This window comes from Calonectris borealis, chromosome 1 (genome assembly GCF_964195595.1).
Source record: "Calonectris borealis chromosome 1, bCalBor7.hap1.2, whole genome shotgun sequence".
Lineage (NCBI taxonomy): Eukaryota > Metazoa > Chordata > Aves > Procellariiformes > Procellariidae > Calonectris > Calonectris borealis.
The window spans coordinates 192,124,136-192,139,027 of NC_134312.1; the positions used below are offsets into that span (position 1 = coordinate 192,124,136).

Genomic DNA, 14,892 nt, shown 5'->3' on the forward strand with positions numbered 1-14,892 from the left:
TCAAACCTCTGAGCTGTCGCTGGTGTAATTATATGGTAGCATCATTGGTTCATTGCTGCCCGACTCCTTTGTGGCTTCCTTCTTGTCAGAATTTTGTTTCCATTTTAGCAGCAAAATGATGATTGCAATTAAGCAGATGGCAAGAAAAATGGCAGTAGCTCCACCAATGATTGTGACTATGCTGACCCCTGCACTTTGGTTATTCAGTTCCCTGGGGAGAATGCCATTGACCGCAACCTCCCTTTGAGGAACCTGTTTCTTGCTCGTGCGATCTAGTGCTATGTGCTGTAAGTTTGTTCCTCGGTTGTTTTCTACTCCAATGTCTTTCGCAAGTTCTGGGTCCTGCTCAACTCCCCTCTTCTGACGTCTCCCTGTGGAGGCTCCTGTGCTCCCACCTCTAAAGAGTGAGTGATACTGGTGCTCCACGCTTCTTTTGCCGATTCCGCGGTTAGCATTCTCTTTTGAACGTACAGTGTAGATTGTATGGACATACCACTCCCTACCCAAAGACACCTAGAAAGACACAATTTTTTGTATTTAAACACACACATACACAATCTGGACAGCACTATACACAGAGGAAATCAATCACTGTTCTGAACTGAGTGCCTGGACAAGTACTTTAAAAATCATGCACAGATAACCCCCCACTGTGTGCCAATGTGCACCAGAGGAGTCATGTTTTCTGCCAAAATTTTAAGAGGGGGTGGTCTCTGTTCCTCTCCATGGCCAGAGTCTATGGCTATCAGATGAAGAAGCATAGCCTCGGCATTTTTTGGTACTGTTAGTACCAATGGCCATACGAAGAACCTGAGCTATAGACAGGCTGCAGAAAAGGACCTTCCAGGCTCAACCTGCCAGCTGACTAGCCCTTGGCTGTGACTCTATTTCCACCTTAACATAAGAAAACAATTTTTTACTGTGAGGATGGTTGAACATTGGAACAGGGAGGCTGTGGAGTCTCCATCCTTGGAGATATTAAAAATCCAACTGGACACGGTCCTAGGCAATCTGCCCTAGGTGACCCTGCTCTGAGCAGGGGGTTGGAACAGACAATCTCTAGAGGTCCCTGACAACCTCATCCATTCTGTGATTACGTGATTCACTGCAGTCTGCGTGAGATGACGCTATCTTCCTTGAATTTGTCTTGTCTTTTCTGGATACGTAATAAATTTGGCCTCCACAAGGTCCAGTAGGATTGTCTGAACACTGTCTTAAAGCTACTGGCTGATAATGTCAGTCGTTGCAGCCTCTTGCAGTTCTGTTATTGTGAGGAATAACACATTTTCTATTTTACTCTTGTTTTTCCAAGTCTTCCTCAGGATATACTGTTGTTTCTTCATATTCTCATTCTTTTGACAGAACGAGGACAAAAAATCACTGCGTTATTGGAAATAGATTCTTCATATAAAAAACGAGATTTCATTTTCATGGGGGCAGATTATGAAACCCTTTTTATACTGGTGAGTAGGCTGTTCTCTTAAATATTCCATTGCTTACAATGGGACCTTTAGTATTGAAGTGGCCAGGAGTAAGATTAAAGTCTCCTCAATATTTTTTCTACTAATTTATACACTTGAGTTTTGCATGTAGTTTTGCAAATACTAAAGAGACAAATAATGAAGAGACAACTCCTGGCTGGGTTATATAGATCAAAGAGATGAATGCACACAGCTGAAGGATTATATTTAGTTAAGAAGTAGCTGCATCCTTTAGTTGTCAATTTCTAGGCTTTCCAGTGCTTAGATGTTTCACAATGTGCAAGTTTGCAAGGGAAGAATTGCACAGAAAACACTGAGTATCAACTAGATTTTGACGAAGTTCACTATAAATGCTTATGATTCTTTTAATTTTTATCGTTAACAAGTGAGATGGGAAACAATAAAACAATGCTGTGTAGCAAGAAACTTATCAAGTTCTCAGCAAAAATGCATAAGAATAATTTGTATGATTTCTGGTTAGACTGTGTAATTAAGTAAGAGTAAAGCATAGTATCCCCATAGAAATCTTTTAGTAAGTACTCCAAATTTTATATCTAGAATTTGTTAAGCATTTATAATCCTGTTTGACTGTCACTGGAATCAGAATAAATCTTTCTATTGGCTTCAGTATGACTTACTGTTAACAACACTTCTTGTGCAAGTGTTTCTTTCTTGGTTCAGTACTCTTGCTAATAAGCTACGGAAATCATACCTGAAATAGAGGAGTTGAGTCTACTTTAAATCCATCAGAGCCTGGCTGTTTAACTAACGGAATTGCTTCAGGATCATCTACTGCAAGTTTTGCATTAAAAAGGACATTTCCAAAGCTTGTGGCTTGAGTCTCCGGCTGAGCTTTGTCCTAGATGGTCATGGAGGGAAAAAAAAGTTTGTAAAACACAGATTCATTTCTTCTAGGAAAAACAGTTCTAGTATTTATACGCAATGTATAAATTGTGTAATTTACACATGCTATTTTATGCAATCCAGTGTAATATCAAGAAAAAAGACATGAGAAGCAGTTGTGGTCACCTCTGACTTGTATGCACTTCTACTTAATCTCTTGTCTGAAGACTTTTTTGTTGAAATATAAGGAGGAAACACTAGAGAACAACCATAGCTACATTTCTAAAATAAAAAAGATACATAAATGTGGTCTGAAATAAAAGTAAGAAGTCTATTTCCCAGTTTAAAGAAGTTACCTTTCATTTCTATTAACAGACATTCACATAAATTAGTTTAGATAACTAGATAATCATCTTACTTAAAGTTAACTCTCTAAAAGTTGGGCATCAGGTCTGTAGTCATCTAGGCTTACTCTATAATTATTTTCAGAAGGGAAATCATCTCAGATATTCTAAGCCAGCTTTTGAGGTATCTCTTTCCCTATTGACTAACTTTACATTATACACTAAATTTTGGATTGCAAAAGATGAAACCAATTCCAATCCTTAACTTGCATGTCTCCTAAGACTCCCTCTATAGTCAATGGATATAAACAATGCAGAGAAAAAGCCTATCCTGGCATTCAAACTTAGGTCAAACTCTAAATGATGAGAGTCCCCAGAAAGATTAAGAATAGAACTGGGAGGGAGAAAGGTAAGATACTGCCTTCATCAGTTCATGTTAACCTGGCACTCGAATCAAAAATTTGGTGCCGTCGAGAACATTTTAAAGAACAATTGATTTTGGATAAAAAAGAAGTTAGAAAAAAAGATTAAAAAAATTTATGTGCATCGTCCCAGAATTAGAACACTTACCACAATCTTAAACCTGTACAGAAGGGATGGAGAATCAGCAAGGCACCCGTATTCAGTATTAGATGGATTATATTTGGGTACATATCCATCAGCTCCTGTGCATAGGAAAACCTTCTCGATGCTACAGTAGAAGGAATCACCCAAATTCTGCACTGGATCCACCATCACCCGACCATATATGATATCACCTGTAAACAGTGCACACAGTTCACATCCTATTGCACTGGAACATTTAGCACAGTGCTGAGGCTAAGTTAATAAGCCTAGTCAAGCTTAGTGCAGTGTAATGTGACTATATCCAAAGACACCTTGCTACCCAGCTTCCTCTGTAGGGGATTGTCGACGGCTGTGACCAGAGTGCACACTCTTCCATGCACTCTGGCCTACATAATAGCAGTAGGAGGCCATTTGCTGTTGCTATAACCTGAACCAGTTCAGGGGCTGCTTTAATTCTGGGCTATACTGGGCTCTTCATTCAAAAAGTGACTTAAAGAAACATTATGTACTCCTCTGCACTAGACCAGGGTGTAGGTTTTGGCCTCCTGACAATGCACTTTGTTGAAGAGATGTTCTTTTTTATGTCAGTAGAATCCTGTTCAGGCTGCATAAGAATTTACTTATACTTGGTCAGACTGGCATACTGTACAAGTGAAATGAACATTATGAAAAGTCACAGAGACATTTTCTGAGACTTGGCTCCCTACTGTGAAATTGCATTTCAGCTGTCTGATAATGTTTAAGATAAGGCATGCTTGCCAGGCCTGTACAAATAACCTGGGCCATTGCTATGCAGGCAAGAAAAGTATACTGTGTGCAGTGGTCAGATACATATGATAGAAAGTGGTTAGGAAGGTTGAGAATCTAGAGGAGGGAAGGAGAAATGTTGCGTTGCTTTTACAACAATTTGGAGCAACTGTAGACTTTGAGAGAGAGAGACCAGGTACCTGCTGTTCAAGACATTGTGCAAATACATCACAAAAGACAGTTGTATATTCAAGGTGCTGGCACTCTAACAAATAGGCAAAAGAAGCACATGAGGAAAGCAAAGGAATGAAGTGACTGCTTAGGTCCACTGACAGAAGTATCAATTGAATCAATCTTCCTACTCCCAGCCTACCCAGTGGAGGACAGGGGGAAGGGAGAAAGCCTTGATGCTGTGTAAGCTCTGTTCGGTATTAGCCAAAACACTGGCATGTTATCAACACTGTTTTAGCCACAGATGCAAAGCACGGCACCATAGTGGCTGCTATTAAGAAAGTTAACTCCATCCCAGCCAGACCCAGTACACTCACCCACAACAAAAGGACTATGTAATATTCACTTATCAGCTAGGAATGTTTTTAATATCAGCCAATGTTTATAAAGGGCTCAGCTTATGAGAAATGGCACCAGTACTCTAACCCTCAGACATAACAGTTTCAGTGCAGTTTGGCCAATAGCTCTGGTGTAAACTGCCAGGTAGGAAAGGCAAATGCAAAAGAACACAAGCAGCAAGCCCAAACCCTTACTCCTATCTTGTTTTGACTGAAACAGGATCCTGATAGTGTGGAAAACATATTAAATGTACATGATCTGTGCACAATTATACCTTCTGAGAAAGCAACATCACTTTCTTGCCCAAAGCCCATTGAGCCATCAGATAGCCACAGTGTCTTTTTGGAGAGGAGGAACATCTGGGTGTTCAGGCTGAACTCAGCAGCCACTGGGTCACTGACCTAAAACACATCAGCATAAGGCTCTTCAACAAGTATTCTTTAATGACTCTTAAAACACAGCATGATCTTCTCCCAACGTACATTATTTATCAGCTCCGCACATCTACATGCAATAACACAGTTTAACCAAAAAGATTTCTTTGTACTAGACATTTTACATGCATACAACCTTTGGATTATCTGACTTCGTGATATTTGATAGGATTCTAGGTTAGTTTCTTCCCATCACATTTTTCCAAGTCCCAGCCAAGGAGGTGCCCAAGGCAACTTATATGTGGGGGTAACATGAGGAAAATATTTCCCTCAATAACTTGTCTCCCTCTGACTCATCACAGACTGTTTTCTCTATCCCGTTTTCATTCTTACACTCAAGTATCACCTCTTCTTCTGATCCTCTGCCAATTATTTGAAAGTAGATATTGCTGAGGATTTATTTGCAAGTTTAGTTCTTCTGATGTGCTGCAGAATATCAGATCATGCATGTGAAAATGCACCAAACCACTTGCACACCTTTTTATGTTAATATTTATCTTTATATATTTGACACAGTTATCTATGGTTCTTCCTTGATTACATTAGAAGAATAAAATAAATCAATACTATCAGCAGCAGGTTCTCATTGGGCCACATAACATAAGTTAGAAGGCAAACTATACAGGGACATGGCATAACAAAAGGGAAAGAATGTAGTGAACAGAAGAGTTGGAGAGAGCCCAAAGTTCAAAAAGATGCAGCGTACCTGAGGAAACAATGTGGAAGATGCACACATTCAAAAAAAAAAAAAAAAGGAACAAGAGGCCACTAAAATAAAAAAATGCTAACATATATGTGTATATTTATGTATATATATGTATATGTGTGTGGAAAGGAAGGAAGGAAAACAAGAGAAAACATTCTTGCTGGCTCATGGACAAGGGGCTGATGGAATGAGATATAACAGTATCAAGAGAAACTACTGCAAGTTATACAGCTGACACATTTATTCTTCAAATCCCTTTTTCAGAATAGAATCCCAAAACTATCAAATCAACAGGATTTGGCAAGAAGAATGTATAGCTGAAATATTTTTATAAACCCATTGCTACTCTTCAGAAGAAGGAACCTTACCCCCATAGCCTTTTCACAGAAATAGTAATTAAAAAAAAAATTTCCGTTCTCTTGGAATGCTTCCTTCTAAATGCCTTGGATTCAGGCTATTGGACTGGGATCCCACAGCTTCAAATACCTGACTGGCACAACTGGTTTCCAGCTGTGGTTCTGAAAGAGAATCAAGCATGGCCTCATCAAGCTCTTCCTGGGCAGAGTAAATGTCCACTGAAGAGGAAACAAGAAGTGTGTATTCAGCTGAAGGCACTGGACTTCAGCCACACAGTTTACAACAATGGTAAGAGCAATGGCCTGGGTAAATACTATGCATACAGCTATGAATACATCTCTTAGGCATCCTATTTTAAGTTACTATTTTTATTTCAGTTTTACGTGTAAGTCTCAGTGCTGCCAGTGGCTGACACACAGCTATTATTTATGACAGTAGTTTAAATGCAATTATTTTCATGTGCATTTGAGGTATTTTAAACAAGAATTCTTAAAAAGATAATCTGTGAGGATCTGCTGGGTGAGAAGAGTACTGTCAATTTATTCTGCCTATTTGCCAAGCCCATCAACTCTGCGTATGGATGATTTGGGGACAATGCAGATCACTCGTGGTAGACATCCCCACCTCCATGGGATCAAAGCCCATGAGATACTTGGTACCTCAAGAAGCAGAGAGCTCTTGAGATCGGTCCATCCCAGGGCAGCAAGTACCCTGATTATGGAAGTGCTTCTGTCAGGAAATAGTCATGCACATTTAAAGAAAGGAGATGCTGAAAGGACTGGGATAAAGTAGAGCTTGGAGATTGAATGCTGTTCATGTTCAGGAAATCCCAGAGTGAGACAGTGGTAATACAATCCTCACTAGTGTTCCAGGTTACCTGCTTCCCTCTTCACAGGCCACAGAGAGAGTAAAAAGATGGGTAGATACATGTTAAAGAAGGAAATGTTGAACCAAAATCTCCAGAGGGGAGACACCAAATATATTGTCGTTTTGATGTTCATTCTTAAAATGGTCCCTCGTTCATGAAAACAATTGTGAAGGAAATTAGAACAAAAGAAAATGAGAAGCCTCGTATTAAAAAGCCCAAGAAGATAATTCAGTACACCAGCTGGAGCACTACGCTAAGAATTGGGAGAAACAACTGCTGTCTTGCCCCATCATTTCATCATTAGACTTTACAGTCAAAGTCATTTTGGTCCAGTTGTGACTGCACTCACTGACTTCATAGAATCATAGAATGGTTTGGGTTGGAGGGCACCTTTAAAGATCATCTAGCCCAACCCCCCTGCCATGGGTATGGGTATTAGATCAGGTTGCTCAAAGCCCAATCCAACCCATATCCTTGAACACTTCCAGGGAGGGGGCGTCCACAACTTCTCTGGGCAACCTGTTCCAGTGTCTCACCATCCTCATTGTAAAAAATGTCTTCCTTATGTCCAATCTAAATCTACCCTCTTTCAGTTGCCCCTTGTCCTGTCACTACAACCCTTGGTAAAAAGTCTCTCTCTGTCTTTCTTATAAGCCCCCTTTATATATTGGGAGGCCGCAACAAGGTCTCCTTGGCTCATTCTCTTCTTCAGGCTGAACAACCCCATCTCTCTCAGCCTTTCTTCATAGGAGAGGTGTTCCAGCCCTCTGACCATTTTGTGGCCCTCCTCTGGACCCACTCTAATGGGTCCACATCTTTCTTGCACTGGGGACCCCAGGATGCAGTGGGTCTGTGCAAGGTATCAGGTGTTTCCTAGTCTAAGGACCAGCATCACAGTCCGACCTTTCATGCTCACTTCTCAGTCTTTTGTTTCTTTTTTCTAAAACAATGGATACCAACGCTTATTCAGTTTTGCAGAATGACTAGAAAATCTTAGAGGTAAAGTGCTAGACACTGCCTACTGAATTTGTGCTACTGTACTGCTGCTAATTGCTGCCTTTTTGGGACCTGCTTTAAGTCCACACAGTCTTTCAATCTATGATCAAAGGGAACAATATCATGGGTCACAGAATTTCCTGAATTCCTTTCACTATGAGTATCTCAAGAAAAAGAGCTGGTCTTGGTTTGAAAATTGCTGGTGATGGGGAATAACTGGCCACAGTCCTTATGACACTGTTGCAATTTTGCACCTTATCCCTATTTTGAATTGATGCACCTGAAACTTCCATATACTGTATTATTAAAGCTTTATGTAATATAATGACCCCTGTAGTATCCATTTATTTATTCCAAGGCAGTTCTTAGTCTTAGTCATCGTTCTTAGTTCGTAGTCATAGGCTTCTTCCAGGTAAGAGTTAGGTCTCTCCATAGGCTACTTTGCCCATTTTGCAATGCTTTTTGCAGCTCTTTTGAATTTTCTTTGAACTATCAACATCACCTTGTTTATACTAGTACCAGACACAAGCTGTGGTTTAGCATTGCTGTGAATTGCTTTAAAGTTCCTAGAAGCAGATTAGAAATGCCAGACAAAAGCTGAAGTGCTGAACTAGTATAAATTCCCCTCACCCCCTCCATTCAAACTTTTTCAGAATGTTTTGCTGGTTAACTCTGAGAAGGCAGGTTTCATGTCAGATCATGTATCATCTCTCTGCTTTGCCAGGACTTAATGCCATATCAGGAATCATCTGTTCTCCCACAGCTGGCATAATGCCAAATGAAAGCATAAAGACTGCATACATTCCCTTGTGTACTCTGGCTAATTCAACAGAAAAGTGATTGTGTATCCCTGACTGATCCGGATCGGATTTATACTGTAAGATGATTTAATAGCATACATCTATACTATTAATGAGCACGAAACCACAGCCACACTGTTCCAATATTAGTTGCATTGGCTCCAATAACAGAAATGATATAACTTCCTCCTTACACATCCCAAGGTCACGCTAGCCCTTTTGATAACACTGTAAACTGGCAGTTTATGTTCTGTTAACTATCCAACAAGACCCCCAGATTTTTTTCAGTCAATGCTTTCTACAGCAGAGTCCATTTCTCCATGTTTTGTTTCCAGCTACAGAGCTTTACAGCTGGGCTTTGTGAAAGGTACGCTGTTTGCCTGTTCCCATGTTACCATATGATCCACACTGCTATGGATGGGATTTGTCTCACTCACTTTTGAGAGTCTTAAAGCTAAGCATTTTACCAGTGTTGGCTATCTACACTTTCTCCATAGTCAGTGAAGGAAGTCTTACCTTAGGACTGAATGAATCTTCCTCTGGAGCTCCCACTTTTAATACCAGAGACGTAGCTCTGATGTTTTTGTCCGATGAAAACCTTCTGATAATAGTTTTATATTTTCCTAATTATCTGATAAAACTATTTCATACCAAAGCCAAAGACAAGTAAAGAATTCGCAAAGGTTAGTTCATATCACAGTAACTATCCCCCAAACCAATGTCAATGAACTTCCCACTGGCTATCAAAGATTGGCCATGCATTGAGGACAAGAAAACATTTGTGCTCCTACATTAGCCCTTCCCAGTTGGGTAAAACTGGTTAAATAGCAGGAGAGGAGTATGTGCTGTCCCACCAATTTAGGAATTGGTTTGTTTATAAGCAAGTAAATTCAGTTTCTAGCACTATCATTACAAGACCAACAAAGGCAATTTGGGAATCAAAGTAGAAAGGAAACATGATGAAGATATCATTGGAGTGGTACCTGCTGGAATCGGATATCCAGATCAAATGTGATCGGCTCTCTAGGATTGCAGATCACTGGTAGGCTGTACTCCTGATGTGGAGCAGTGGTACAAGCTATCAGCTTCACAGTGTACGTTCCAGAGTAGTCTCGAACCTGAAGACAGAGCGAGAGAGAGAGCTGTTCCACCAACATCCTACCTAACTAGCAGGCTGGGGCAACAGAAGACACAGTGAAGGCTGAGGTTTTACCGCAAAATCTGAAACAAAGCTCCACTGCTGTACTGGCTGGTTGTATGTTGGCTCGCTTCGGATGAGGCTGAGGCTAAATGTCAGGCCCGGGTGATCAGCTGACATAACCATGGAAGTTAGAGATGAAGCTACAAACATGACAAGAGACAGATTTGTCACCTTTAGTGCTTCACTGCAAACTCTCAGAGCCTGAAAAACATTCCTAATAATTCATAAACTGTAATGCCATAGTTGATGTTAATACCTTTACAGGGCACTGGGTTTTATTAACTGAAAATCAAACAAAATCAATTACAGTCAACGCAGCTGGGCCCCCTTGATTCTTGTTCAAGTGTCTATTAAACAGTTGCTTTTGGGCTACACAACCAGAACTGTATGAAGATTAAATTTAACAGACAGGCAAAACAGTGAGAGTGGAATGGCAAAGACCTATAATCCCTCCTGTTTCAAACTTGGAATGTCAGCCCAGGGAACACAAATAATTTCTTTTAGCAATGTAACTCTTTCGGCTCTGCTTGATAGCAAAACGTAACACGCTAGAGCATAGCTGAAAAAAAGTAGAAGCACTACAAAGGAGTTTTATAGGTTAATAAAACTGAGTTAAACTAAAAGAGATTTCTTGAAATTATTTTTTCCCTTCTCATTATTGTTCAGCAGATTTAATTTAGTTAGATAATCTTTTCCATGGCCGACATTCATGCTCAGATTTATGTCTGTAGACAGAGTCTTACACCTGTGATTATTCTGAATAAAGGCAGTGGGGTTTAAACAGATTAAATTGCAGGATCAGGGACTCAGCAATGACTAATTGAATGGCAGTGAAAATGTTTTATTAACAGAGTGATACAATGCTCATACAAGACCTTTTCTTACTCTCTGAAAAAAGTCTAAATAACCTAGAAAGGCTTCAAGTTAGAAAAGAAATTTTAATGCTATCTAAGTTCCTAGGGCAACATAAATAAATAGCTAATCATAGCTTTTGGATTAAAAACATGTATTTATAGATCCCTAGTGGACAGAATGGCCTAGATCTTCACAGATCAGGCTCTTTATCAAGTGGAACTATCTGCTTTCCATCAGATTCATGCATATTTCGTTAAGTTTGACAATCTGAACACAGTCATCAATGATAAGTAAGAAATCCCAAGTAGAGGAAAAATCCTTATCTGAAGAGCACAGTTCATAAAAAATTCAGATATCAGTAGCAGAAATAAGAAAAATGAATAATATAAAATTTGGGAGGGGTATCCTTGTTTTTATAGTACTGCTAAAGTGTAGATTAAACTTACCAGGATGGGACATCACAAACAGACCATGAAACCGGGCTTCAGTCTTGAAGTTGACAACCAAGCGCCCCTCTTCACTAATACGCATGCTGGTTGGGTACAGGGAACCTGGCAGCAGAAGCCAATTCACAAGGTTTATTCCACTTGCAGATGACAAATAAATCACACTCCTATGAAACACCAGCCCCACTCTTTCATTTCCCCTTGTCATGTCAGTTGTTTTCGAGGGGGCCTGCTGGTACCTTTTGGGTTGACTCAAGATTCTTCTCAAACAAGAATTTACACAGTGGGGCCTAGAGTTTTCACAATGCTTCAGCTTTTACATGTTATTAGGTTTTACATGTTATCATAGAATCATAGAATCATTAAGGTTGGAAAAGACCTCTAAGATCATCAAGTCCAACCGTCAACCCAACACCACCATGCCCACTAAACCATGTCCCTAAGCGCCTCATCTACACGTCTTTTCAATACTTCCAGGGATGGTGACTCAACCACTCATGGACCCACACAGCCACTCTAGTAGGCTGAGGAAAGTCCACAGCACAGTCTGTGCCTGTGTTCAGGCAACAGCATGGTCAGCTGCCAGGGGGTTCTACAGAAGGAAGAATACTTTTGTTTTCACCAGGTATTCAAGCTGCTTCAGAGTTATTCTTTATCAGTGCCTCCCTATCTTTTGTCCCAAGGCAGCACCCACGAGCATTTAGTTGTAGCAGTTAGTTGTGGCTTCCATGGCAATCTGCTTGAGGGTGCTTGAATCTGTGAAACTCATTCTGACAGACTTTGCATTGCTGGTGACTTCTGGCATGAATCTGGCCCAAAACACAGGCCTGATGTTTCCTAATTTCAGGTTACAAGGTGTTGTTTATACATCAGAAGTGCTTTATTACTGTAGCTTGCAGCCAAGTCCCTTTTTCTCCAGATTTCTGCAAAGCTTCAGAGTTCAGGCATTTCCTCCAGTGCTCCCTTACAGAGAGCCAGTGATGTGCCACCATTCTGCTTGCCAGGAGCAAGAAGGAAACAGGAAAGTTCCTTCATGCATGTGTCAGAAACCTAACACACTCACCAATGTGAATGTATATCACCCGTACAAAATCACCTGTACCGATCATATTTATTGGTACATTAGAAATATATATACATATGTATGAATTATGGCTTTAGAAGACCTTGACTGCTTTACAGTTTTACGTAGAATTTATGTAGAACAACTACATGTATCCAGAGGTATGGAAATAAACTGGAAACTAGTTATCCCCTCCCTGCCCAGAAAAACAGCTGCTTATTGTGCAAGGCTGTGGAGTGAGAAAATACTGCCCAAATCAGACTGGGATATGTTGAGGCTCTACCCTCCACTACCTCACTGTCTTTATCATGTGTTTTGTGCTGGCTGTTTTCGCAGGGAGCTGCCAATGTTCAGCACCTCCAAAGACCTGGCCATCAGTTTCTTAAACAGAGAAATAAAAAAGTAAAGCATCAAAGACAGGGAAAATGGTGGCATAGATGCGCCACATAACTGCTGAGACTGAGGATTAGATCTGGTTGTTATTCGGTGACTAGTACATCATATGATTTGTGGCATGTGGCTTATTCTTTAGGCATGGCATGACATGTGCTTCATTCTTCATGCACTGTAGATTCCCTTTGCCAATCCTCATTTCCTGCTCTTAACATGAGGACAGAAATTGCATAGCAATGACTTCTGTAGTTCGTATACAGAGTTTGCAGAAACAAGAAATGGTTTTATGTTCACTGGAGTCCTAAAATTGTGTAAGTGTACATACATAATTATAGCTGGTGCCTGTACTCTACCTTAGGTTGAGACAGATATGGAACACTTGAAGCTTAATGCTGGGAAACACTAAGTAAATTTGCATAAAAAGAACAAAGCAGTATATAGGTGTAACTATAGATTTTAATCTTTCACAGACATCTGTATGTCACTATTTTTAAAAAATAAATTAACTTTTTGCAAAGATAAATTCTGTAATGATAGAGTTTGATTTGTTGACCAATTATAGTCACAAACATTTATTGTCAGTATCTGTCACATTTAAAGAATGTTTCACAGTTTACTACTCTAACACATAGGCTATTATATCCATTATATATTTCTGTATCTTTTGAATGTTTCACAATTAATGTTTTCAAAATACCAAAAGTTTCTGAAACTGTACATTCATGGCCACAAAAAAATTATATCACAGAAAAGTTTCATTTTTTTTTCATTAAAGTGCGAACATCTCGTGTGGTAACAGAATATGAATACATAGTGAACCTTGAGGTTCTGAGTAGAAATAAATGTGTTAATTTTTGCACATCTACTTCCAACATAGCAAGACAATTATCCTTCTTTGCAATAAAAAAACTGATGTCAACTTTACATGGTTTTCATAAACACCTCAGCAGAGAACTGTGAGTGCTAGGAAATGACAGATTGCTTGCAACTGATAATAAATGATATAGTTTTGTTTTAGAATGATTGAAAAATCATCCTACTGTGTGCAAATTTCACTCTCAGGAACAGAACATGAGTTCGATGCAAAGAAATCCAACACCCACCTTGGAGCTCTGCTTCAGGGGGACTACCGATCCCATCCTTCCACAGGATGGCAGTGTCATACACAAAAGTCAGCCGGAGCTCTGACTGCAGGTCGAAATGCTGCCAGCCTCCTACACCCACCGGAGAGTGGAAAACATACGAGACGTACAAGGGGACTCTCAGCGTGACATAGGACTGTACTAGGTTGAGAACCTATAAAAAGGAAAATTATTTATTTAGGTTAGTGGTCCTGAAAGGCAGCATTGCACAGGTAATCCGAATGCAAGAGAAAGAGAAGACAAAACTTGAAATAAATACTGTGACTGAATCAAATTCTCTCATTTTGCAAATTACAGATGAAGTGCAAAACACCACATTTCGATGGATTTCAGTTGAGCTTACGTCCCTGCAAGTTCCATTTTTGTATTTCAAACTGAGTATGTGTTCTGATAAAACACAACCCCTCAATTTTGACTCATCATTTTTGTTTAGGTTTTTTAAGTACATAAACAACATGGCTACAAATGAAGGCTTTATAAATATTTCAAATACCCTTTTGCATTTGCTCTATCCTTGTGCCTTAAGCAACTCTTTTGTTTACATTCTTACGTTACTATCCTCTAAGAAGCTCTCCTAGAAGACCCTGAATTTGCTCAGATGTCATTGCAAGACTGAGTCCTTGGACTGTACTTATTCATCTCTGGAACTATTTCTTCCTTTGTGCATGCACAGTAGCTAACATACTGTACGCAAACGCACAAATCGTATTGTTTATCACTGTCTGGAAGAACTAAAAATAATATGTAAGTTGATATAGATTTAAAAATAGACCCTTTATGCATATATTGTACAAAACAATAGCACTGTATTTAATTATTATCAGAGAATTACATATTCTTTATATATATTTTGATGAAAAAAGGCAAGAAGAACAGTGTCAGTAAACTATCACCTCTAAAGATAGCTCTTACATGATACATGGACCCAAACCTTTCTGAAGAGACTTCGCATTTATGTTTTGTTACAAGTACTTTTTCATTCACATCTCTCTGATTAGAAATGTGCAGTCCAGATCCTTTTAGAACATTTTGGATTTTCTTAGAAAGACACGGAAGGAAAGGCATTGAGATCATCTCCC

At 39.6% G+C, this 14,892-nt stretch overlaps 1 protein-coding gene across 1 annotated transcript in view; it reads right to left on the reverse strand.

Annotated features, from left to right (window-relative positions):
• Positions 1 to 14,892, reverse strand: part of FREM2 (FRAS1 related extracellular matrix 2) — a 142,627-nt gene continuing 127,735 nt past the window's right edge. Inside the window, exons 17-24 of the mRNA XM_075139998.1 lie at positions 13,775 to 13,967; positions 11,216 to 11,320; positions 9,927 to 10,054; positions 9,697 to 9,831; positions 4,827 to 4,953; positions 3,239 to 3,426; positions 2,194 to 2,340; positions 1 to 513 (exon numbers count right to left, since the gene is read on the reverse strand). Of these exons, the coding sequence (XP_074996099.1) occupies positions 1 to 513; positions 2,194 to 2,340; positions 3,239 to 3,426; positions 4,827 to 4,953; positions 9,697 to 9,831; positions 9,927 to 10,054; positions 11,216 to 11,320; positions 13,775 to 13,967 (1,536 nt within the window). The remainder of the gene's footprint in view (positions 514 to 2,193; positions 2,341 to 3,238; positions 3,427 to 4,826; positions 4,954 to 9,696; positions 9,832 to 9,926; positions 10,055 to 11,215; positions 11,321 to 13,774; positions 13,968 to 14,892) is intronic.